Source organism: Mobula birostris, chromosome 4, assembly GCF_030028105.1.
Source record: "Mobula birostris isolate sMobBir1 chromosome 4, sMobBir1.hap1, whole genome shotgun sequence".
Classification (NCBI taxonomy): Eukaryota; Metazoa; Chordata; class Chondrichthyes; order Myliobatiformes; family Myliobatidae; genus Mobula; species Mobula birostris.
The window spans coordinates 174,075,380-174,101,830 of NC_092373.1; the positions used below are offsets into that span (position 1 = coordinate 174,075,380).

The 26,451-nt window shown below is 43.3% G+C and overlaps 1 protein-coding gene across 7 annotated transcripts in view; it reads right to left on the reverse strand.

Annotated features, from left to right (window-relative positions):
• Window positions 1-4,554: 4,554 nt before the first annotated feature.
• Window positions 4,555-26,451, reverse strand: part of rufy3 (RUN and FYVE domain containing 3) — a 75,905-nt gene continuing 54,008 nt past the window's right edge. For 4 of the 7 annotated variants that reach the window (XM_072256499.1, XM_072256500.1, XM_072256504.1 and 1 more), the window contains 10 exons: window positions 25,077-25,178; window positions 24,544-24,666; window positions 22,499-22,666; window positions 21,921-22,018; window positions 17,130-17,249; window positions 16,101-16,221; window positions 11,040-11,125; window positions 8,861-8,888; window positions 8,691-8,774; window positions 4,555-5,898 (listed from right to left, as the gene is read on the reverse strand). In XM_072256499.1, coding sequence (XP_072112600.1) covers window positions 5,758-5,898; window positions 8,691-8,774; window positions 8,861-8,888; window positions 11,040-11,125; window positions 16,101-16,221; window positions 17,130-17,249; window positions 21,921-22,018; window positions 22,499-22,666; window positions 24,544-24,666; window positions 25,077-25,178 — 1,071 coding nt within the window. In that variant the 3' untranslated portion in view covers window positions 4,555-5,757. Of the gene's footprint in view, window positions 5,899-8,690; window positions 8,775-8,860; window positions 8,889-11,039; window positions 11,126-16,100; window positions 16,222-17,129; window positions 19,099-21,920; window positions 22,019-22,498; window positions 22,667-24,543; window positions 24,667-25,076; window positions 25,179-26,451 lie in introns of those variants that run through there. The other 3 variants (XM_072256505.1, XM_072256506.1, XM_072256503.1) reach the window with 2 other exon arrangements.

Below are 26,451 nucleotides of genomic sequence, written 5' to 3' on the forward strand. Positions count from 1 at the left end.
AAGATAGGGGTTATCCCTCTGAACTGAGGCGGGTCGGTGCTCAGGCCTCACTGTGGGAAGTCGGGAAAAATTTTCAAATGTTGCACGTTCAAAAATGTCTAGGGTGTGGTTATGTCTTGGTTTACTGTTGAGAAGGGATTGCTTACTGTTTGGTTAGAAAAGGAGAGTTTTTTTTTCTACTAGAGAAAAATGCAAACTGAATTGGTAAAAATAATTTCCTATAATGTTAATGGGGTTTTGAATCCAATTAAAAGAAATAAGATTATGTCTAAATTGAAAAAAGAGGGGACACAAATAGCTTTCCTCCAGGAAACACATATGAGCCAATCCGAACATGGAAAATTAAAAAGAATGGGCTTTAAGCATGTATTTTATTCATCATATAAATTGAGTCACTTTAATATCAAGTACTCTTAATTATGAACATATTTCAGAGACTAGAGACAAAGAAGGACAGTTCGTAAAAATCACAGGAAAAATAGAAGATACAGAAATAACATTGCTGAATGTTTATGCTCCTCCAGGTTGTGAATGGTCATTTTATAGACATATTTTTGACCTAATGGTCAGTTCTCAAGGGGTAGTAATTTGTGGAGAGAATTTTAATATTAGATTAAATCCTATATTAGATTCTTCAAGAATAGTTACTCAGAATAAACCTCTGACTCGGAAAGTGAATTCATTGATGGAGGAGTTGGGAATTATAGATGTCTGGAGGGAATTACACCCTACTAGTAAAGATTATACATATTACTCTTTCCCTCATTCAGCCTATTCAAGGATAGACTATTTCTTTATCTTTAATACAGATAGACTCAGGATAAAAAACTGTAATATTGCAACAATTGATCTGTCAGATCATAGCCCAGTCTCTATGTCTCTAATCCTGGAAAGGAAAATGAGGAAAACACTATGGAGGCTAAACTCACATATACTCAATAACCCGAAAGTAATGGAGAGATTAAGGGGAGAAATCAAAGAATATCTAGACCTTAATGACACGGGAGAAACATCACCAGTGATCTTATGGGATACATTGAAAGCTGTACTGAGAGGGAAAATTATTTCCATTACCACTCACGTGAAAAAAATCAATGCACAAAAATTAGCAGACCTTCAAGGAAAATTAAAACAACTTCAAGTTGTAGATAGCAACAAATAATTCAAATCGAAAACAGGAAATTAGGAAATTGCAAAGTGAAATTGACGATATTTATACCTTGGAAACTCAAAGAAATTTTCTTTACCTGAGACAAAAGAATTATGAAGTAGGAGGTAAATCAGCTAGATTATTAGCATATAAATTACGAAAACAACAAGCAGACAATACAATTCATAAAATAAAGAATCCAAAGACAAAGCTTGTGGAGAGTACAATAGGGAAGATTCAAGAGAGTTTTGAAACATATTATCGAGAGCTGTACTCCCAACCCCGGGCCCCCAGTGAGCCCTATATAGACAGTGTATTGAATTTTTTAGATCTACCTAAACTTACAGATTTACAAAATGAAAGTTTATTAGAACCAGTAACTGTCAAAGAACTGAACGTGGCCATCTCTAGGTTAAAGGCTGGAAAGTCCCCGGGTTCTGATGGGTTTACCTCAGAGTGGTACAAGTCCCTGAAGACACAGTTAGCCCCATTACTACTTAACACCTTTAATTGGATCTTGCAGAGAGGAGAAACTCCACCTTCCTGGAGAGAAGCGATTATTTCAGTTATTCCTAAAGAGGGTAAAGATAAACTAGAATGTGGCAATTATTGGCCAATTAGTGTTCTTAACTTAGATTACAAACTATTTACATCTATATTAGCGCGCAGATTGGAAAAGCTTTTACCTGGCCTAATCCACTTAGACCAGACTGGATTTATTCAACAAAGACAAACACAGGACAACATAAGGAGAACTCTACACATATTAGAACAGGTTAATAAGAACGAGACAGAGACAATGGTAGTAGGATTGGACGCTGAGAAATCTTTTGATTCGGTTAGTTGGGCATTCCTATACAGAGTGTTAGGAAGATTCGGCTTTCAAGAAAAGTTTATTAAAATTCAGACTCTATATGACAGCCCTACAGCCCGAATTAAGATAAATGGGGACCTCTCTGACTCCTTCATCTTAGAGAGAGGCACTAGACAGGGATGCCCAATTTCTCCTCTCCTTTTTGCACTATATATTGAACTGCTTGCCCAACTAATAAGACAGAGCGAAATCGTAAAAGGTGGCAGGGATTGAACAGAAAGTGGCGTTATTCGCAGATGATGTTTTGGTCTATCTGAGTGAACCAGAAAAATCATTTATAGGATTGTTTACACTGTTGGATGACTTTGGGAAAATATCAGGTTATAAAATAAATGTAAAGAAAACTCAGGTTATGTCCCTAAATTATACACCATCCAAAAAATTGCAGGATACATATGATCTTAAGTGGGAAGCTAAATCATTAAAATATTTAGGAATAACTCTGCCGAAGGATCTTTCAACACTGTCACAGGTAAATTATGGGCCATTAATCTCAGAGATAAAAGCAGATATGCATAGATGGAATCTTATCCCCTTTTTAAGTTTAAATTCAAGGATAAATACTATAAAAATGAATATTCTTCCTCAGTTATTGTATCTTTTCCGTACTTTACCGGTGGAGGTGGATGATAATCAATTCAGGGAATGGGACAAATGGATTTCCCGCTTCATTTGGCAAGGAAAGAAACCTAGAATTCGATATAACACCTTACAGTTAGGGAAGGAAGGAGGACGTCAGAAGGAGGACGTATGGTTCTTCCTTGCCTGAGAAATTATTTTTATGCCTCACAGATAACCCCTCTGTTATATTGGTGTAATAGGGAATATAAGGCTAGATGGAAGGAAATAGAATTTGGATTAGTTGACAGTTTTCCTCTTCAGGCCTCAATAGCTGACAAAGGATTGATGGCCCAGTTGGAAAAATTTAAAAACGCTTGGATAAATCTTACATTAAAAGTATGGCAGAAGGTGGTTAATTCATGTGGAATTAATAACATGTTAAAACTCTTTAGATGGTGTGCATATGATACCGAATTCCTTCCCAACAGAGGAGATAAAAGATTTGAGCTATGGATAAAGAAAGGTCTTACAACCTACCTCTCATTTATAGATAAAAGGGTATTACAAAGTTTCCAAATCCTGCAGGACAAACATGGCCTAGAACATAATGACTTTTTTAGGTACCTTCAAGTACGAAACTATTAACCAGAGTTGTAGATATACAGACCTATCAACAGTAGAATTAGAATTTTTCAAGATTCTGAATTCCGCTTGCAGTTCAATACCTAGTAAATCAGTTTCTCGATTATATAATGCACTCTCCCATGCTAAAAATGTAAATACATTGTATATTAAAGAGAAGTGGGAGAAAGAAGCGGGGTTGGTACTTTCAGAGGAGGCTTGGGAGAAAATCTGCAGCTTTCAATGGTCCTCGACTAATTCTTTGACTTGGAGAGAACATTGTTGGAAAAACATTATAAGATACTTCAAGACCCCACATCAGGAAAAATATAAAGATACAAATGTGATGTGTTGGAGAAGGTGCGGCTCCAAGGAGGCAAATCATTTTCATATTTTTTGGGATTGCCCTAAATTAAGTCTATTTTGGGAAGGTATTCATAGAACATCAGTTAAGGTACTTAGGTCCCAGATACTTCTGAACTTTGAGACGCTCTATTCGAGGCATGTATTGTTTCTTGAACAGAAGAAAGATATAAAGTTGCTGCAGGCCCTCTTAGCAGCAAGTAAGAAATCAATCACTAGAAAATGGCTAAATCCAATACCACCTACATTAGAAGATTGGTACGAAATTATCTTGGAAATATTTAAAATGGAAAAGTTGACTTACTCCCTGAGAACTCAAAAAGAAAAATTTTATCAAATCTGGAATAGATTGAATATATAACCCCAATGCGAGCAGACTTTAGATGACTCTCCTAATGATTTATACTGCTCTTCTCATCAACACAGTAATATTGCTAACGTAAGCACCCCTAGTCTAAATGTTTGTTTTTTTTTTGTTTTCTTTTGGAAAATAGAAAATTAACACAAGTAAAGGGAAAGATTTGGGAAAGGGATAAAAAAAATGAAAAAATTAAGTAAATAAGTACATAGGGATTGGATAATTATGTCTGCGGGCAGGAGCAAGCATGAACAAATTAGGATATAAACACCTACAATGGTTGATACATAGGCTTATATACAACATTTTGGACCAGTGGAAATGGTCCAGAAGGGTTATATGGAAACTATTATTACCATTTTTCTTAACGACTAATTCCATTACTTAGCCTAATAGGTTAGATTTACCACAGTACATAATTATCTATTTAAATGTTTATTTTCCTTTTATATCATCTCAATATGTACTTAAGAATGTATAAATAATAGTAGTTTTATACATATAAAAAAATGGAAAAGGTTATATGTGTGAAAAAAGTACAAGATATTTGTGAATTCCTTATCCAAATAAAAATAAAATTTAAAAAAAAGGAATACCTTGGAGGGAAATCACTGAACCACAGGTGTGTACGCACAAAGCAAATGTTTATTCATACAACAATCAGGATATCCAGTTGTACCCAGGCAGCAAACAACTACTCCCTCATAGAGATATTCTAGTCCCTGCTCCTTCCCCAATGCAGTGCAAAATTTTTTACAATTGCCCAGTTTTGTATAAAGGAGTTAACAAATGCTACTAATGTTGTGGAGTATATCAGGTCCTTGAATCAAATAAGAAAAATAGTTGACTATAAAATTCATTTGGTCACTAAATACCTTCTGTACATTCATTTTTAAAGTCCTGTGAAATGAGGAACTTGTCAAGAAAACTTTTGTCTTTTGAATATATCTAAATTACATTGTAGTAGGAGGTAGTGTATACCATACAGCTTTGAACCTCACTTTGATCACCAACACAGAAGTCATCTTTGATCAGTGCTTTGACTGAAAAGATAGTCAAACATTACAGATGCTGAAATTCAAAAGCAAAAAAGCTGACAGAAAACAGATCTGACTTTTAACTGTTTCTCTCCAGCAGTGTCCTGTGTTCTCAGTGGGTTGCACATTTATTCTGGTTTACAAAAGCATACTGGTTTACAAAGTGAACTATTCACTGACGCAAGGACAAGATCCAGATTCTTTACCAACAGACAATTCCAGCTCAGTCCAACCTACAGAGAGGTGGTTTAAACACATATTAGCACACAACTGAAATTCACATTTGGTCAAAGAATGAAAAGTCAAAATAACAATACCCTCAGTGAGAGGGATGGATGTGGGAAACTAGAGAACATCCAAGGTTGGCATAGTCACCTTGACTACACCCACATGGGTCTGCCACATCACTTAGGCCATAGATCGGAAACCTGGCCTCATCTGGTAAGGATTAGAATTATTAAATAGCATTACCAGAATTCAAAATGATGATTTTTAAAACATGTCTCGGTGTTTTACCACACTAAGTTAATCCGGTTTTCAGCCCCCTCACCTGATACCTTTTTTGGTTACACCATTCATGGGCCAGAAGACAACAATTTGATGTGGCAAGAGTCCAGGTATATAGTCTTCCTGAAAGTTACAAACACCATTAACAAGGTTCCCAATGACGTGTCATCAAAACAATAGTTCCTTTTTCAAGGGAAAGTGTGCACAGTAGGAATGGCACGCTGATTTTGTCCAACACTTCACATTGAGGACAGAGTGCTTCTCTGCGGACTCCATTTGTAGTCTGTCAGGGTGGTGTTGAGTACTGTTGTAACAGCATCACGTGGCAGGGATTACACACACACACAGGCTCCAAGGAGGACGGGAGAGGCAACTCATTTACAGCACACGCACTGCAGAAGATTCCTTGACAGCTTTTGCATTGCTTCTGAAAGAGAGGAAAAGCCACAGTAAAGAGTGGTGTAGAGACTGCTCAGGAGTCAAGCTTGGATATCACATTTCCCCCTACTCCTATAACCAAGCATATTAAAGGTGTGATGGTAAAGAGATGACAGTGGGCTTGAAGGAGATGGCGCATAGAACAGTACAGTACATCATACCATGTCTATGCAAAAAAATTCTAAATTAAACTGTCTTCTTGTACATGATCCATATAATTATGGAGCAACATGTCCATTTTTGCCTCTCAAATGCTCCTACTGTATCTGCTTCTATCACTACCACCTCAGGCACCTACTGTACACCAAAAAAACCCTTCACATCTCATACAACAGTACAGCATAATAAAATGTGCCAAATCAAAAACATCCACTCACTAAATCCCTCCTACCTGCATCATGTCCAAATCCCTCCATCTTCCCTACATCCATGTGCCTATCCAAACATCTCTTAACAACCTCCAATGGATTCGCCTCTACCACCATACTAGACGATTTTCATGATTTCCAGTGGGCCGAGGGTTTATCCTTTTACCACCCACTGGATCACTTGGTCTGGCGTGTAATGTCAGGATTGGTCTCCTTTCGGATTAATGGTAACGGCGTGAACGTTCCTGACTTAGATCAACTGCCCTAGCACTCAGCTATGCACCTGCAGCATACTGTGCACCCCCAGAGATCCGAAGACACGCCACAACGAAAACTGAAAAAGGTAAACAGAACTCGGATCCTCGGCATCCACTACACCATCATGTGCCAGTTTCCAACCGCCTAAAATAGAGGAAAAGCATTGCTACAGTGGAGGAACTACCACATGGAACATCCCCCCAAACATACAGGATTGACCTCTGGCAACAAACAGAAGCCAGAACCCCACCAAACAACACAGTGCAAGACCCCAAAGAAATATTGCCTGACGGGGCACTGCTTGACAGACGGAAGTGGTGCACTCTCAACAGAGCAAGAGCAGGAGTTTGTAGGACGGGAGACAATGTGGTGAAGTGGGGTTTAAAGACCAGCGAATCCTGTGAGTGTGGCGAAAGGGTGCAGAACATTGGACACCTTCTGCACAACTGCCCACTCTCACCTGATTTAGCTGACACTGACCTGCTCAACATCAACCAAACAACACTATAGAGTGGCTGGCTGTCTGCTGTGACAAGCTGTGATGGTGACCATACCAGACAACACACTCCAGACATCTATGACTCTGAGTGAAGAACTTAACCCTCACCATCACCTTCAATGCATGCCCTCTGGTATTAGCCATTTTAATCCTGGAAACAGATACTCTGTCCACTTTACCTATGCCTCTCAATCTAAACCTCTATCAAATTTCCCTTCAGCACCCGGTGCCCCAGAGAAAACCACCCAAGTTTAGCTAGCCTTTTGTGATAGCATATGCCTTCTTAAACCAGGCAGCATCCTGGTAAACCTCTTCTGCACCCTCTCCAAAGCCTCAACATCCTTCCTATAGTGGGGTGACTAGAACTGTATGTATGACTCTAAATGTGGCCCAACTAGTTTTATAAAGTTACAATATAACCTCTTGACTTTTGAACTCAATGCCTCAACTAATAAAAGCAAGCATTCTATAAGCCTTCTTAACCACCTTATCGACCTGTGTAGCCACTTTCAAAGAGCTATGAACTTGGATCCCAAAATCTCACTGCTCAGCAACATTCAAGGACCTTGCCCTTAACAATGTACTGTGTCCTTGCACTTGCCCTACTGAGGAGCAACACCTCACTTTTATCTGGGTTAAACTGCATCTGCCATTTCGTAGCCCTTATCTGCAACTGGTCCACATTGTGCTGTATTCTTTGCCAGTCTTCTACACTATCCACAACTCCACCAATCTTGGTATCATCTGCAAATTTACCAATCTACCCATCTACATTTTCATCCGGTCATTTATATACAACACAAATAGCAGAGGTCCCAGCACAGATCCCTGCAGAACACCACTAATTACAGAACTCCAGCTTGAATAAGTCCCTCCAACCACTAGCCTCTGTCTTCTATATGTAAGCCAGTGCTGAATCTAACAGCCAATTCGCTGTGGATCCCATTCATCTTAATCTTCTGGATTAGCCTCCCATGAGGGACTTTGTCAAACACCTTACCAAAATCCATGTAGACAACTTCCACTGCCCTACCCCCATCAATCTCTCTCATCATCTTGTCAGAAAAACTCAATCGAGTTAGCAAAGCACAACCTGCCACGCACAAAGCCATGCCGGCTCTCCCCAATTAGACCGTGGGTTTCCAAATGCTCGTATAGCCTATCCCAAAGGATTTTCTCCAGCAATTTCCCTACAACTGACATGAGACTCACCAGTCTATATTTCCCAGGATTTTCCCTTGTTCGTTTCTTAGAGGTAAACATTCAACACTCGACAGTCCTCCAGGACCTTGCCTGTGGCTAGAGAGGACATGAAGGCACTGGCCTAGGGTCCAACAATCTTGTTTCCTGTCTCCTTCAGCAATCCCATCAGGCCTGGGGGACTTATCCACCTTAATACTCATGCGGAGGCCCAACATTTCCTCCTCCTTGACCTCCAAACACCCAGACATATTTACACACTCAGCACTGATCTCCTGGTCCTCCATATTTTTTTTCTTGGTAAGTACTGATGCAAAGTAATCATTAAATACTCCTTTAAGCTTGTCTCCTCTTGCTGTAAATGCATACTCTGCATGTGGATAGTAATGAAAGAGGTTATGGTCAGAACTTAACGGGCTGGCAGAGTTGCGGATGGATTGCAGATCAGTCTTGTACCTTGGGCCTGTTTAGGGAGGCTTCCTCCTGACAGAGTTTGCAAATCACATTCTCTTCACATTCCGGTACCGAGCCACTGGGTCCCTGTGACAAGAAACGTAATAGTTAAAAACTGCGGCTTTGTGTTTAAGACGATGCAAAATTATTTAAAAGAAACAATATATACTTACAGTTTCTACTTCTGTTTCTGAATTTGACCTAAAATTTTCAAAAGAAAATATTTCAATTTTGTTTTTGACAAATGAACTTCTGTGAAATTATTGAGGTTTGCTAACCTGTCGAAAGAGTAGTGAGGGAGGGAAAGCAGTAAGGTAGAGGGTCGGGCAGAGAACTAGGAGGTACAATTGGCTGTGCTTGGGAGGCACCTCTTGTCAGTTGTGAAGCAGGACAGCTTTATTCTACACAGACAAAACCACACACCAACCAGCCAGGAAGAACATTCCAGAGACACAAGAAATCGCAGGTACTGGAATCTGGAGCAACACACTAAGGCTGAAGAAATTCAACGAGTCAGGTTGCATCAACGTTAAGAAATGGACAGTCGAAGTTTTGGGTCGAGACCCTTTAACATTCCACCCAGAACTTCCAGCCTCCAGTGCACCAATGGATTCCATCTCTAGGCTTTTGTGAGTGCACGGAAAAGCTCAGTAAAAATATAGCAAAATACTTTCTTTCATCATCTTTGGATTTTGGTGAATACATTAATTTTAACTGGCAGCTCAGATGGCACTTGTAGGAGAGAATGTATTTGTTTAACAAGTTATGTATACTCCCTCTGTACTCATTGCTCAGTAATTCCACCCCCACCCCACCCCCCAAGATAACCTGCACTGAAAATAATAGTTTCAGGCATTGAATCCTAAATAACAGACAGGATGTTGCCTGCATTGGAGAGAACTAGCTACAAGGGGTGGTTGGCTTGATTTCCCTGGAGCACTGGCAACAGAGGGAAGAACAGAAAGAAGTTTAAAATTATGTGAGGTATGGAAGTTGTCCTGTCCAAGACCGGAAGAAGCTGCAGAAGATCGTGAACACGGCACAGCACATCACACAAACCAATCTTCCGTCCTTGGACTCACTTTACACCGCACGCTGTCGGAGCAGTGCTGCCAGGATAATCAAGGACACGACCCACCCAGCCAACACACTTCTTCTCCCTCTTCCCTCCGGGAGAAGGCTCAGGAGCTTGAAGACTCGTACAGCCATATTTGGGAACAGCTTCTTTCCAACTGTGATAAGACTGCTGAACGGATCCTGACCCGGATCTGGGCCGTACCCTCCAAATATCCGAACCTGCCTCTCGGTTTTTTTGCACTACCTTACGTTCCATTTTTCTATTTTCTATTTATGATTTATAATTTAAATTTTTAATATTTACTATCGATTTGTAATCCAGGGAGTGGGAAGTGCAGAATCAAATATCGCTGTGATGATTGTATGTTCTAGTATCAATTGTTTGGCGACAATAAAGTATGAAGATGGTAAGAGTCTTCCCCCACCTCCAAATGGAATTGTCAAATACTGTAAGATATACTTTTAAGGTGGGAAGAGGAAAGCTTAAAGGAGATGTACAGGGCAAGTTGCGTTGATGGGTGCCTGGAACAGTGCTGGAAGCAATAGTAACATTTAAGAGGCATTTAGACACGATCATGCACCAAATTGAGGAATAAGGACATTGCGCAGGCATCAGGGTTGAATTTACTTTGGCTTAATTACTGGTTTAATTAGTTCAGCTCTTGTGCACCAAAGGGCCTGTTGCTGTATAAGATGTACGAGAAAAGTTTCTTTACACAGAGTGGCAAGTGGCTGGAACGATCTGCCAGGTAGGTGCTGGAAGCAGAGATGCATTTACACAGACATACGAACCGGCAGAGGATGTCAGGATGTAGACTGTGGAAGCAGATGCATTTACACAGACATACGAACCGGCAGAGGATGTCAGGATGTAGACTGTGGAAGCAGATGCATTTACACAGACATACGAACCGGCAGAGGATGTCAGGATGTAGACTGTGGAAGCAGATGCATTTACACAGACATACGAACCGGCAGAGGATGTCGGGATGTAGACTGTGGAAGCAGATGCATTTACACAGACATACGAACCGGCAGAGGATGTCGGGATGTAGACTGTGGAAGCAGATGCATTTACACAGACATATGAACAGGCAGAGGATGTCGGGGTGTAGACTGTATGCAGGCAGATGGCATTAGTTTGGTTAAGCACCCTGCTCGGCACAGACATGGTAAGTCAAAGAGCCTGTTCCTGAGCTATGCTGTTCCATGTTCTACCTGCTACACAGAATTAGTCCCACACATTTGACACTGACACAACAAATATGAAAATACCTGTCCGATTTGTGGGACCCATTGGGAGTTCTCCCCCCTTCTGCTTGATGGAGTCGAAAGTTTTCTTCTCGAAGCCTCTCCAGCTCCTGTAATGTTAACACAGAGACCTCACATCGTACAAATAATTAATAGACAGTAAACCGAATTACACTACAAACTAGAGTACCAGGTGCACTGACCCCTGGTGAAAGTACCACTGGAGTTCAGAAGAATGAGGGGTGATCTCATTGAAACCTATTGAATATTGAAAGGCCTAGACAGCGTGGCCATGGAGAATGCTTCCCATGGGGGGGTGGAGTCTAGGAGCAGAAGGCACAACCTCAAGTACAAGACTTTCCCTTTAGAACAGAGTAGAGGAGGAATATCTTTAGCCAGAGGGTACTGAATCTGTGGAATTCTGTGCCACAGATGGCTGTGCAGACCAAGTCATTGTGTATATTTAAAGTGAAGGTTAAAAGGTTCTTGATTACTAAGTATATCAAAGGTTAAGGGGAGAAGGTAGGAGAATGGAATTGAGAGGGAAATTAAGTTAGCCATGATGGAATGGTAGAGCAGACTTGATGCGCTGAATGGCCTAATTCAGCTCCTCTACAGGTGTCCCCCGCTTTTCGAACATTCGCTTTACCACACCCCACTGTTACGAAAGACCTACATTAGTTACCTGTTTTCGCTAACAGAAGGTGTTTACACTGTTATGAAACAAGGCAGTGTGTGGAAAAAGGCAGCGCGCCCCGAGCAGCCAAGCTCCTCCCCCGGGAATTGCATTCTAGTTGGCACTGCTTAAACACGTGCCTGTGAACAGCTGTGCCTTATGTCGATTTATTTTGAGCATCCGTTAGCAAGATGAGCTCTATGGTATTGGAAAAGCCTAAAAGAGCTCGTAAGGGTGTTACACTTAGCGTAAAACTAGACGTAAGTAAACAATTCGATCATGATGAATGAAGTAAGGACAAAGTTAGTTTGGCTTATGGAAGTTGATGAAGATGATGTTGAAGAGGTTTTGGCATCCCATGACCAAGAACTGATAGATGAAGAGCTGATGCAATTGGAAGAGGGAAGGATAACAATCGAAACCGAATGCAGTAGCGAACGGACCGGAAGTGAACTTGTCCAGGAACTGAACGTGAAGCAACTGCGTGAGATTTTCACTGCAATTGATAACAATGATTGCAGAAAAGTACGACTTTAATTTTGAAAGGGTACGTAGGTTTAGGGTATATTTGCAGGATGGTTTGAGCGCTTACAAAGAACTGTATGATAGAAAAATGCGCAAGGCTAAGCAGTCAAGAATACAGTCGTTTTTCAAGCCTTCCACATCAGTCACAGGAGATGGCGAACCTCGACCTTCAACATCGAGGCAGGCAGAGATGGAAGAAGATGACCTGCCTGCCCTGATGGAAACAGACGACGATGAGATGACACCCCAGTGTCCCACCACACCAACACCCAACGACTCAGCCTAACACACCATCATCAGTGAGCTTGTTGTCTTCCCGATTCCATTAAGTGATACTACACTGTACATACATTATTTCTACTTTATATAGGCTGTGTATTTTTATGTGTTATTTGGTATGATTTGGCAGCTTGATAGCTTAACGGTTACTGGAGAGAGTGTTTCTGCCGAGAGTGCTTGCGTGAAATTTTCGCTACGGAGAACAGTGCGGCAATGACTGTAGAGAAGTATTTCTACTTTATATAGGCTGTGTATTTATCATATCATTCCTGCTTTTACTATATGTTACTGTTTTAGGTTTTGTGTATTATTTGGCATGATTTTGTAGGGTTTTTTTTGGGTCTGAGAACGCTCAGAAATTTTTCCCATATTAATAAATGGTAATTGCTTATTCACTTTACGACATTCCAGCTTACGAATTATTTCATAGGAACGCTCTACCTTCGGATAGCAGGGGAAACCTGTATCTTACGGTTTTATGGAATGCAACAAGGCTATGCATGATTAGCCTGTAGTTGTGAGAGTGCAGGCTCCTATTATTTACTGTCAGAATTAAAGATCGTTCACTCTCAGAGTCACCTGATTCCTAAATCAGTTCTTGAACCAACTGACAAAACACTAATCACTGCAGTTAAGTGACACTATGACCACTCTATGTCTCTATGTGACTCCCTTGTCCATTCATCTCTCCCCTGATCTCCCTCCCGCACTATCCTTGCAAGCCAAACAAGTGCCTCACCTGCCCCTACACCTCCTCCCTCACTACCATCCAGGGCCCCAAACAATCTTTCCAGGTGAGGCGACACTTCACCCGTGAGTCTGTTGGGGACATGCACTGTGTCCGGTGCTCCCAGGGTGACCTCTTGTATATTGGTGAGACCTGACATAGACTGATAGACTGTTTCACTGAGCACCTACGCTCTGTCCACCAGAAAAAGCAGGATCTCCCAGTGGCCACCCATTTTAATTCCACTTCCTGTTCCCATTCCACTATGTCCATCTACTGTTGCGATGAGGCTTGGAGGAGCAACACCTTATATTCTGTTTGGGTAGCCTCCAACCTGATGGCATAAACATCGATTTCTCATCGATTTTTTCAAAGGGGTAATAATCCCCCCCCAACTTCTTCCCCATTCCCTTTTCTCTCTCTCCCCTTATCTCCTCACCCACCCATCACCACCCTCCAATGCTCCTCCCCCTTTTCTTTCCTCCATGGCCTTCAGTCCTCTCCTGTCAGATTCCCCCTTCTCCAGCCCTGTATCTCATTCACGAATCAACTTCCCAACTGTTTACTTTACCCCCTCCCCCCACCTCCCAGTTTCACCTTTCACCTTGTGTTTCTTCCTCCCCTCCCCCACCTTCTAACTCTGACTTCTCATCTTTTTTATGCTCCAGTCCTGACGAAGGGTCTCGGCCTGAAACATCTTCTCCATAGATGCAGCCTGGCCTGCTGAGTTCCTCCAGCATTCTGTGTCTGTTGCTTGGATTTCCAGCATCGGCAGGTTTTCTCCTGTCTATGACCACTCCGATCACTTTGCACTAAAATGAAATGTTTTATTGTTCTGAATTGTGTCCCTTCTTTTACAAATTGTCTATAATTCATTTCACTTATGTTTTCCTTGTAAACGTTGCTTTCACGATGCTACCTGCCTGTGGTGCTGTTTCAAGCTGGTTTTTCATTACACCTGTGCACACATGTATGTGTTGTGCGTATGGGAATAAACTCGACCGAGTATAAACTGTGAACATGAGATCCATGTCAGACACGAGAGTCTGCAGATGCTGCAATCTAGAGACTAACTATCTAGACCAACAATCTATTGGAGATCAGTGGGTCAGAATTCTGATGCAGCATCTCAAGGCAAAGGGTGGTTGATTTGATTTTGTTAAAACTATAAACAGCTTTTTACAGTAACATTTTTGATATTTAGAACATTTCCATGTCATTATTTTTAAGAGCATCTTCACTTTAGTTTTTTTTAAAAACATGAGCTTAAGACTTTAGGATAGTACCGCAGGTTAGCATTAAGGGCTGAAGGGGCTCTACTGTGCTGTGCTATGGTCTATATTCATTGCTTACCTCTTCACTTAGTCAAACACCATTAATGCTGTACACAGTATTTATATGAAGTGTGTTGTGTGAAAGTATCAGTTTATACAGGTAGAGAGGTCTACTGGTACAGGAGCAGCTTTGAAAGGATTTAAAGAAAAATATTATTTGACTGGAATTCATTCAGAGAAGGATGATCCAAATAATGGATGGCTTGTCCAACAAGGTCCAACATGCTGGGACTCCAGTTGTGAAGTTTAGGAAAATGAGAGGTGTTTCATTTATTAAAATATTCCAGAATCCCGAGCAATGACTCTGACAACCCCACTGAGATGATGGTTCTACTTGTAGGAGAGTCCAAAATCCAAAACAATGACGATGAAAACTGCCCCCCACCCCCGGGGGAAATCTTCTGAACTCCCTGCTATAGTCCTTGCAAATATTTATGGCTGTGACAGGCAGTTTCTAATCAGGAAGGGAATTGAGGATTATTGGAGAAAGGCAGGGATGTGGACTTGTGGAATGTCAGGAGATTTACAAGGATGTTGCCTGGATTGGGGAGCATGCCTTATGAAAGCAAGTTGAGTGAACTCGGCCTCTTCTCCTTGGGGCGACGGAGGATGAGAGATGACCTGATAGAGGTGTATAAGACGATGAGAGGCATTGATTGTGCAGATAGTCAGAGGCTTTTTCCCAGGGCTGAAATGGCTGCCACAAGAGGACACAGGTTTAAGGTGCTGAGGAGTAGGTACAGAGGAGATGTCAGGGGTAAGTTTTTTTTACTGAGAAAGTGGTCAGTGCGTGGAATGGGCTGCCGGCAACAGTGGTAGAGGTGGATACGATAGGGTCTTTTAAAAGACTTCTGGATACGTACATGGAGCTTAGAAAAATAGAGGGCTATGGGTAACCCTATGTCCTGGGTATCATGAAAAGGCAACGTAACTTCACTGGACACGTGACTAGGAAAGAGGAGTTAGAATGTATGGTAATTATGCGAAAGATTGAAGGGAAGAAAGCAAGAGGAAGACAAAGACAAATGATGATGGAGACAGCAGCCAGGGAACTGGAAATGAATACCAATTAATTGATCCACTTGACCCGAAACAGGAGTGCGTGGGCCATGGCAGTCAAAGCTCAAACTGGGCACAGCACCTGATGATGATGATGGGTAAGCCTAGTAATTTCTAAGTCAGGAACACGTTCAGCATAACTTTGTGGGCCAAAGGGCCTGTATTGTGCTGTAGGTTTTCTATGTTTCTATGATACCCAATTGGTGGAGCAGGCTTGAGGGGCTGTTTGGTCCCTCCTCCTCGTTGTTCTTACTCAAAGACGTCCTTTCACCTATGAAGAGCGTATTATGCAAGTCCCTCTCACCTTAAATCTTGCCCAGTTGTTTCTGGTTCCCCCTACCATGGATTTGACCTACCCTATCTACAAAAATTCCTTCCACCTCCACACACCAAGAGAAAACTTGGAACAACTCTCGTTAAACTCTACACTGCCTGCGGTCCAGTGGATCCAACGATCACGCTGTTTGATGTGGTTGTTCACTCACCCTCCTGATATCCGCCATTTCTTGCTGACAGTCCTTCACTTGTGCCTCCGAGCTGTGATCTCGTCTGTAGTCAATGTGTGAACTTAGCCTGCGCTCCTTCAAGCTCATCTGTAACTGGGCACTGAGGAGAGAACGACAGGATCAGGCGGGGTCATAAAGGCCATTGGTATTGGTTACCCATCACTTGGTCCAAAGCAAAGGAGCGTTGGCCTTTGCATCTGGTGACTAGAAGAGTTAAAGCAACAAAGCATTGCCCAGACGTGGGTGTCTGACCGCGCCATCGAGTCTGACTCGTGTATGTATGTGTGTGTGCCCATATGTTTTTGCCCATCTACACTAATCCCATTTCCACACCTTGCCTGTCTAAGTGTCTGTATCAATGTATCAGTGATTGTATCCCATTCCCCCACCTCCTTTGGCAGTGAGTTCCAAATGTGAACCACTCCCTGTGCAGGAAACATACCTCTCCTTCCTCTCACCTTAAATCTTGGCTCTGTTGTTCTCAATCCGCAGTGGGCAGAAAGGTTTTACCTACCCTATCTATGCCTCTCTATCTTGCATACTCATCACCTCTGCTCCATGGAAAACAAGCCCAGTCTCTCTAATCTCTCCCCATAACTAAAGTCCTTCAATCCAGGCAAGATCCCAGTGCCTCCGCTATCACCCTGGCAGCACCTTCCAGCCATGCCGTGGTATGTTGTGAATTCTTCTATTCTGATCCAGTCTCAGAGACTGGCCTTCACTCTAATAACTAGCCAATTAATGGAAAGCAGTGGAAACCATCACTGTCCAACCTTTTCTTCTTAATAAATCTCCCTGGATCCACCTGCACGTCTTCGGGATGTGGGAGGACACACGGAGAACACGTACACTTCACCAAAGGTCAAGATTGAGATGAGGTGACTGGCAGAAAGGACATTTAATTTAATTTGTGCTTTATTGCCATTTGGTCCATGTAACAAACCCATCTACTTGCACTAAGCTAAGGACCCAGTGCCCCTCGAAACGCCCACTGCCGAGGGCACCCACCGATGTCTCTTCAGGCTGTCCACCTCTTGCTGCAAGCTGGCGATCTTCTCCCCGAACTCCTGCTTGAAGAGTCGGTTCGCTTCCTCTGCCGAGCGACAGCTGTCCTGTGCCCGTCGCAATCTGGGTGTGAGCCAGACGAGTTTGTGATAGCAACAAAAAGCCACGGTGAACAGAGGGGAACAGAGGGTAGGGCTGGGCAAGGATGGGGGAAGGTCAACTAAAGCAAAAACACAACTCAATGATGGCCCAAATCAAACACAAAATAAAACCAGTGACGGACATGCTGAGAAATGGGGAATCGAGGCAGAGATGGATTTCTTTCCAAGAGTTTTATTTTTATTTATTACTACACAGTTCACAATATTGATGGTTAATTAACAAAATTTATCTTCAACATCTTCTCCCCAACCCCACCAAAAACATTTCATTGCACTGGAATTAACTCTAAGATCTTCCCATTAAAACATTCAATCTAAATAAAATATAACTGCGAACAGCATAGTGCAAAAGCATACATTGGCTGCACAATGTATTCCTAGTTAGCAGACAATTGGTTTTCCTCAAAAGCCAAAATCTTTCAATCCCCTATGCCCTTCACAATTCATTCCACTAATGCTACTTACTTCTGGATCCTTGCTAAAAATCGGGGTTACATTTTTGCATCAGGCCACCATGAGTGCTCACTGAGCAGCTGACGATGGCAGAGCACCCGGGAGTTGGGTGCCAGATCACACACAGCTGTTTGGGCACCTCAGTCTTTTCCCACTGAATCAGCCAGGAGAAGCCCTGGGGCAGGGGGCAGCGGGCTGCTGGCCGCTTCCCCGGAGAGCCAAGTTCGAACAGCTTTTCATTTGCAATAATTCAGCACATGTGAGATCTACTTATCATCACACCAGTTCCAGACAAACAAAGGATTCTGGAGTGTCAAACCATTCAATGCAAATTACCCCTAGCTCCAGGTATTAAACTTCTCCAGAGCGCTGTCCTTGCAGTCTATTAACCCATTAGAGTAAACCACCATTCCATGTCCATCAGTCTCCTGGTCTTCATTTCCCTTACCTTGCCTACAACACCCTTAAAACTGATTTACCTCAATTTTCTCAATCCTACAACACTCAACTCCCTCTTCATGTTTTAACACTTCCTGAATGCTATCCTATCCATACCAGTAGCATCTAATATTGTAGCCCCGCTTAAACTGCAGAGCGCACGCGCACACACACACACAAACAGTAATATCAGTCATCTCTGCAATTTGCCACACAACTTGTCCAGCCTCTGCCAACTCCCTGTAATCGACTCTAACCTGCCCAACCTCCTACCCAAAGCCAACAGCTTTGCACCCGTGGTACTTGAGGCCATAAGCCTTCAAGTTTCCAACACAAACACAAAGCAGAAGAGATTGTTTTAAACTCTTAAGTGGGTGAATCTTTTTCAAGAACAAAAGCAAGGTATATGAAGGTAAGAAGATTCCACTATGTACATCCTTCTCAAATATCTTGGGTTAATTTTAGAATCTTTGTGTCTGTAATATTTTTAAACATATTAAGTTGCCTAAGGTGACCCAATCAGAATCAGTCTTCAAACTGGCTCACTTTAAACCAACCAAAGTGACAAGGACATTAAAAGAAAGCTTCCTATTCGAAGGTCACAAGGAATTCTTGAGGAACGCACACTGCTCATTCCAGTAGAGAGAAACCGGCCCATGGAAATAGCGGCTGAAAGAGCCACAAGTGAAACATGAATTATTCAAATATTATAATAAAAAAATCAACTTCTGTAGCTGACTTTTAATTGGGAAAAAAGCTACATGCTTCACTGCAAACTGTAACCACAACTTTTAAAGGTTTTCCGATGGTAAAAACCAAGGCCAAACTTGAGGTTTTCTTCACTTGATGCCTACTGTCTCTGGACAAGTTTCCCAGCTGCAATGTTTAGACACTTAGCTTGTTTTACCAAATCATTTTCACTTTTTATTAGAAGTATGTGTCAGGGTCAGTCAGAAGAAGAAAGCAGGCAGGGTGAGACGTTGACAAGTCCAAAAAGGGGAGACGATGATGAAAGAAAAGGAAAAAGGGATGGAAAAAGGGGGGAAAAAGTGAACAGCAGCTCTATTAGTTCATTACAACTGGCAAGCCAAAATATTCTTTCCATTATGTTAAAGCATAGCAATCCACCAACACCCGTACATATACTGCATGTATACATACAGTCCCACATAGAAGCACATGCATACAGGAGCTTTGCAAGTCTGTCAATTACAACCAATGTGCTTCTGTCCCCACCATCTTCAGAAGCTTCTGAGTCACCAGTCCCTTTCTCCCAGAACCAAGGCATCAGGAAAAGGAAAGAAGCATTAGAGATGGGGAACATCCAACCCCCTCCACATCCCAGGAATGAAACACAGGGCACTGCCTGCACTGAGGCTGTGACTCGGTCAGAATGAAGACAACTGGGAAGCCTCCCCCTCATTCATAACTGTACACTGCTGCGCTACAGCATCATCTGTACACTGAGATTCTCAGAGAAATTCAGCACAGGATTCAAACAAAGCCAGCCTGCTTGTCAGGAAATGCTGTAGTGCTGTCCTGATGATGTGCATCTTAAATAAACACTTAAGATTGTTTGCTTTTTAAACAAACTGCAAGTGATGATCTGGATACCAATGCCAGCAAGGCTCCCAGCGGGATTGCAATTAACAATCCAACTGCGCTCGAGCAACGGATTGATTACTGGGGACAGCAAGGGGAGGCCAAAACAGCAAATCCCCCACTTCACAGTGGCAGAGACCCAGGTTCAATCCCAACCCCTGGTGTTTTCTGTGTGGAGTTTGCACGTTGTCCTTGTGACTACAAGGGTTTCCCTGAGTGCTCCTGTTTCCTCCCACAGGGATGTTGATCGTCTCCTGATGTTGGCTGACGGCAGAGAGAATCAAACAAACTGACGGGACAGTGAGATAAGTCACGGGACCACAGGAAAATGGCTGGGGGGGGGGGAATGGGGACTGAGAGTGTCAGCAACTTTAAATTCCTCAGTGTTACTATTTCAGAGGACCTGTCCCGGGCCCAGCACGTATGAGCAAATACAAAGAAAGCATGGCAGCACCTCTACTTCCTTAGGAGTTTGCAAAGATTTGGCATGACATCTAAAGCTTTGACAAATTTCTATAGATGTGTGGTGGAGAGTATACTGACTAGCTGCATCATAGCCTGGCACGGAAACACCAATGCCCTAGAATAGAAAATCCTGCAAAACAGAGTGGGTATGACCCATTCCTCCACAGGTAAAGCCCTTTCCACCACTGAGAAGGTCTACACAGAGCATGGTCACAGGAAAGCAGCATCTATCGTCAGGGGACCCCACCACCCAGGACATGCTCTCTTCTCACTGCTACCATCAGGAATGTGGAACAGGAGCCTCAGGACTCACACCACCAGGTTCAGGAAGTTATTACCCTTCAACCATCAGGTTCTTGAACCAGAGGGGGTGACTTCACTCAACTTCACTTGCACTATCATCCAAATATCCCCACAACTTATGGACTCACTTTCAAGGACTCTTCATCTCATGTTTTCAATATTTATTGGTTATTTATTATTATTTCTTTCTTTTTGTACTTGCATAGCTTGTCGTCATTTTCACACTGGTTGTACACCCAGTTGGCATGGTTTTTCATTGATTCTGTTGTGGTTATTGGATTTATTGAGTATGCCCTCAAGAAAATGAATCTCAGGGTTGTACATGGTGACGTATATGTACTTTGATAATAAATTTACTTTGAAATTTGAAACGTCTGGCAGGAGGCTGATGGACTGAGCGGCCTGCTTCTGTGCTGTTGTAGGTATAAAATATAATTATGGGACAATTTATCATTTATCAAATGCAGCTAACTTTACCATAGCAACATTTCATACGGATTTTGCCAGGACTAGAGGGACTGGGTTATAGGGAGAGGTTGGCCCAGACTAGGTCTTTATTCCTTGGAGCGCAGAACAAGGGGGTGACCTTATGGAGGTTTATAAAACCATTAGTGACACAGATAAGGTGAATGGTAGGAGTCTTTTCCCAAGGGTTGGGAAGTATGAAACTAGGGGCATAGATTTAGGGCGAGGGGCAAAATATTTAAAAGGAGTCTGAGGGACAACTTTTTCATGCAGAGTGTGGTGAGTACATTAAACGAGTTACCAGTGAAAGTGGTTGAGACAGGTACAATGGTATTATTTAGGAAGCTGTCGGATAGGTACAGGGAGCAGTGGGGCTGGGAGGGATATGGGCCGAAAGCAGACAACTGGGAGTAGCTGGGTGGGCAGAGGTCGGCATGGACTCTTGGGGCTGAAAGGCCTGTATTGCTCTATAACTCTATGATACTCTGCCCTCGCTCGCCAACAGCTGCTTGCTTCACCCTTTTAAGTAAATTCTCTTCGGCACCATCTCACGGGGTGATGCTCCACGGGGGAAGGAGGGACTTACGATACAGCGCTGTGGGACACAGAAAGGTTTCTTTGGAAAGTCTGGTTCATACTGAACCTGCGCTGCGGCATTAAGCACAGGTGGGATGAGTGTACCCATGCCTCCAAATGCTCTTCACTGGTCTATGGAGAGTAATGAGGGGTGAAGGGAGGGGGAGGTTTACTAAGACAAGAGGCAAGGGAACAGACTTCAAGTGTGGTTGAAATTGCTGTCACTCTGGCTACACATGGAACATAGGGACTACTTACACAATTAGCCAGTGTTGACGCCCCATCCACCCCCCGCCCCCCACCTCCACCAAAGGTACGGCTGCCCGTTTACCTCAGTTCCAACTGTTTGATGGTGGAGCTCATCTGATTAGCTTTCTCCTCCAGGCGGGCAATGATTTCATTCTTCTGTCGGATCACGTTGTCAGAGCCCTGTGTAAATAAACCGCGGTTTGCAAAACGGCGAGGAACGAGCTTTTCCGCAGGGTAGGGAAGTCTAAAGCCAGAGAGCACAACTGATGGAGAGAGGGGGAAGAGCCTTAAAGGGGACTTGAGGGGCAATCTTTTCCACACAGTGGTTATATGGAACAAGTTGGTAGAGGCAAGTACATTTTATAACATCTGAAATGGGAAAGGGAAGACAGGGGCAAGAGGGAGGGGGAGTCAGAACATACCAGAGTTATTTAAAATTGGAGAGATCACGTTCATGCCATTAGGCTGTAGACTACCCAGGTAGAATACAAGGTGTTGTTCCTCTAGACCAGGGATTCCCCTCTGTTAATGGTAGGGGTCCACGGCCATAAACGCTGGAATCCCTGTTCTAGACACTGGGATTCAATGTGGATGGTTGGACTGATTCCTCATCGTTCGGCACCCACCCTCCTGCAGTCCGAGCCTCATTCCCTTCCTCACCTGAACCTTCTGGCAGAGTTCCTGGTTGAGAGCCTGCACCTCATCCAGCTGCTGTCGGAACGTCACCAGCACATCCTGCTTGTCACAGATGTCCTTCTCCAGCATCTTCATGGCCAGTTCCATCTCCTGCTTCATCCCAATCTGCACCTCCAGCTCCTTCTCAACGTCCTGGAGCACACAAGAGCCACAGTGAGACCATTCACCGTGAGACGCACTCTCTCCAAGCCAGAGTCCGAGAAAAGAGCAGCTATCAGAACTGCACTGGAATCGTGGTCTCCAGCACTTCCATTCCATTCAGCCTATCCAGCCCATGCTAGCTCTCTGAGAGGTCCCAATCATTCTCACTGCCCTACACTGAGCCTATCTATTTAGTTATCAAATTTCCTTCTAAATCTGCTTCTGTCTTCTTTTTGGTCAGCACACTCTAGATTACAACTCCATGTGAATGCACAATTCTTAAGCTTGCTTACTGACTGCCAACCAATCTCCCAGTGGAGACAGCGTCACTGTAACATCCAAGTCAAAAACCTGCTACTGTAATTATCAGGGAACACTGTGATAATTATACTCCAGAAATAACTCCTGAATATTAACAATGTTGTGGGTCTCAGACTACGTACGAGGCCATGGCAGAAATACTTTCCACATTCTAACCTGCATGACAAAATGCAAATTGTTAAAAAAAAAACACAAATCGTTAACCTGGATGAATGCTGAGGGAGGTGTACGGAGAGCAAGCAGCTGCCTCTCCTCCTGGCCTGCAGCTCCTTGGGTTTTGATGAAGCTGCACTCACCCAGGCACGAGGACAGTACTCCAGCTTTATGATCTGTCGGTGGTGGAGAGACCTTGGGGTGTCAGCTGCTCAGCCACTTGCTGTGAGCTCCCCAGTCTCTGACCTGCATTGCGGCAGCTGCACTTACACAGGTGCTTCTGCTGAACTTTTTAAATTGGCGACCCCAGATACTGCAGGCGAGGGAATCCGCAACAGTAAAGCCGTAGAATTCAGGGGCATTTGTCACTAGACCGCTCACTGCTACTAAGGATCCCATCAGATTGGCAGGAGCCGCAGTGAGGCAGATAGGAGGCTGGAAACTGATACCAAGTTGAATGGGTACAAGACAAACCAGGTTAGAAAGTGGAGGGATTGAGGGGAAGGTAAATGTCACGATTAGCCAAGTCTGCAAGAAAGAACAGGCAAGAGCAAAACAACAGACACAATAGGATGGAAGGGATAAACTGTGTTTATTTTAATGAAAGGAGTATTAAAGGTAAGGGAGGTGAACTTGGAGCATATATTAATACATTGAACATTGATGCACTGGGCAACTATTAGGCATAGAAAGGATGAATGCACAATCCTTCTCCCTGCGTTGGGGAATCCAGAACGAGGGGGCACTGTATACAAGGTGAGAGGGGAGAAAATTAATAGTAACTTGAGGGCCAATACTGTTTATTAAAAAAAAAAGTCACAGTGGAATGAACTGCCAGACAAAATAGTCCGTGCAGGCACAGTAACGACAATTCAAGGGAACAAGGATTGAAAAGATTTAGATGGATTATGGGCCAAGTTCTGGCAAATGGGACTGATGTGGTTGAGATTCTTGGTCAGCATGGAGTAGTTATGATTGTATGACTCTAATTCACTATCTAAAAATCTGCTATTTAACCATTTGGAAATCCCAGTGATTCAACACCAGACTCATTGGGTAGTGTTCCCACTTCCCTCTGACTGGGCTCCAGTTCCTGCACTCCGTGGTCTGCCCCCATTTCCCACACTCACTTTAAACTCACCGATATATTACCGTGTAACACCTCTAAAAATGCCATTTTAAAGTATGTTAGACCATTAACGAACTAACATTGGATAGTCTGTAAATCTGCTCATTGAGGGTGCCTGATTAATGAGAGTTTTACTGTAATTTTTAAGGATTGGTTTCTGGAGATGAAACGAGCACTCATGCCAGCTTCTGAAACCAAAGTGTGGCACACAAAGCAGCCGTGCTTCAGGAGAAGTGTGTGGAGAGGGGGTTTCACCAGAACCTACCAGCCTGAGCTGCGTCTCCTCCTTGAGCTGTTTCCTGGTCTCAGTATCCGCGTCCTCCATAACCTGCCGGCCCAGTCTCTGTCCCAGTCCCAGTCCCTCAGTGTTTCCATCCGCCTTCGACACCTGCGAAGAGGGACATCACAGTGTTATAGCTGATAGGGCCACGGCCTCACAGCTCCAGAGACCCAGGCTGGATCCCAAACTCCACCACCGTCTGAGTTAAGTCTGCAGCATGGGTTCCCCTGGGTGCTCCACTATCCTCCAGCATCCCAAAGACATGCAGAATTAGCGGGTTAACAGGCTAACGTGATGTGACCCTAGTGTGTGGGGAGCCCCCAGAACCTGTAGGGAATTAAAGGGAACATGAGGGAGAATAAATTGGGAGAGAGTGGGATTACACAGCGGATCAAGCAGCATCCATGAGGGGCGATGGACAGTCAACGTTTCAGTCACTGGATAGGACTGGTTTTGCTCTGCATCTATCACTCATGCCTTTTAGTTTCTGAAGCCCAGCGGTTCCATACTCGACCCACCTCCATCTTCTTCCAGGTAGATTCCAGTTGGAGAGCACTCTCCTGCTTTATCCGTTCCGTCTCTTCCTGGAGGGTGATGATACGGTTGTTGGCCACTGCCAGCTGGGAGAGTAGAGAGAGAAAATAATTAAAGAGCTTTTTTTTTAAATGATGGATCGAGGCAGGAAAGTTGATTCCACTGGCACGCGAGACTAGAACTAGGGGTGTAGATTTAGGACGGAGATGAGGAGGAACTGCTTTTCCCAGAGGGTGGTAAATCTGTAGAATTCTCTGCCCAATGAAGCAGTGGAGGCTACCTCAGTAAATACACTTAAGACAAGGTTAGATAGATTTTTGCATATTAGGGGAATTAAGAGTCATGGAGAAAAGGCAGGAAGGTGGAGATGAGTCCATGGCTAGACAAGCCACGATCTTAGCCTACTCCTGCTCCTATTTCTTATGTTTCCACAGCTCTAACACAGGGATCTGGGGGAAACTTGGCCACTGAATTGGGCAGGATCATGATGATGGGCTATTCACATCCAGACACCCCTCCTCTCCCCTCCAAAGTGAAGCTCAGAGCTTGGCCTCATCACTCATGATGGTCAGTTGGGGGCACACTTCTGGAAACTGCCCACATCAGCGGAGAGAGGCTCCTACCCCCAGAGCTGATCCAGACCCACCCTAGTCTTGATCTTGAACCAGATCAAGACACTGGCCAGCAGACAACACGTTAACCCTCAACACTGTAAAGGGACACTGGGGCCTTGAAAACCACTGAAATGTTTCTCTCTCTTAACCCCAAAGATCAATAACAAATTCATGGCCAAAGACCAACCACCTGGGCTTTTCCTCCCCCTCAAGGAGTTTGAGAAGCGCATGGGGGTGGAGACACCAATTAGGCTTTCCAGAGGAGTTACAGACTTGTGGGGAATTAGTGAAGAAAGAGGAATTTTTACACAGATTGAGATTTCCTCAGAGTTTTATTTCAAAGCATTTGATTTTGAAATTTTCTATTTTAGTTTCTGATTTATTTGCACACTTTTCAAACTTTATTTCTAAGTGAGAATGCAAATAGTGGTGAGGGAGCTGGTGACGCCAGCTACTGGGCAAAAAGCAGTGCTGAGAATATGTGGTGATACATTTCAAATGTGAAAAAAAATCAAAATGCAGCATATTCTTCACTTGGAGATGAATTGGGAATGTTACCTCGAATATAACCTGGACCATTGAAAGCAAATGTATAGTAGATGTAGCGAGTAATTAGGGGACTTTTGTTATAAGACTATTTGAGAGCAAGAAAAGGTCTGCCCTATAACAGCTATACATAGTCCTGGTGGAACCACACCAACAGGACTGTGCACAGTTTTGATTCCCCTAAACCAAAGAATATACT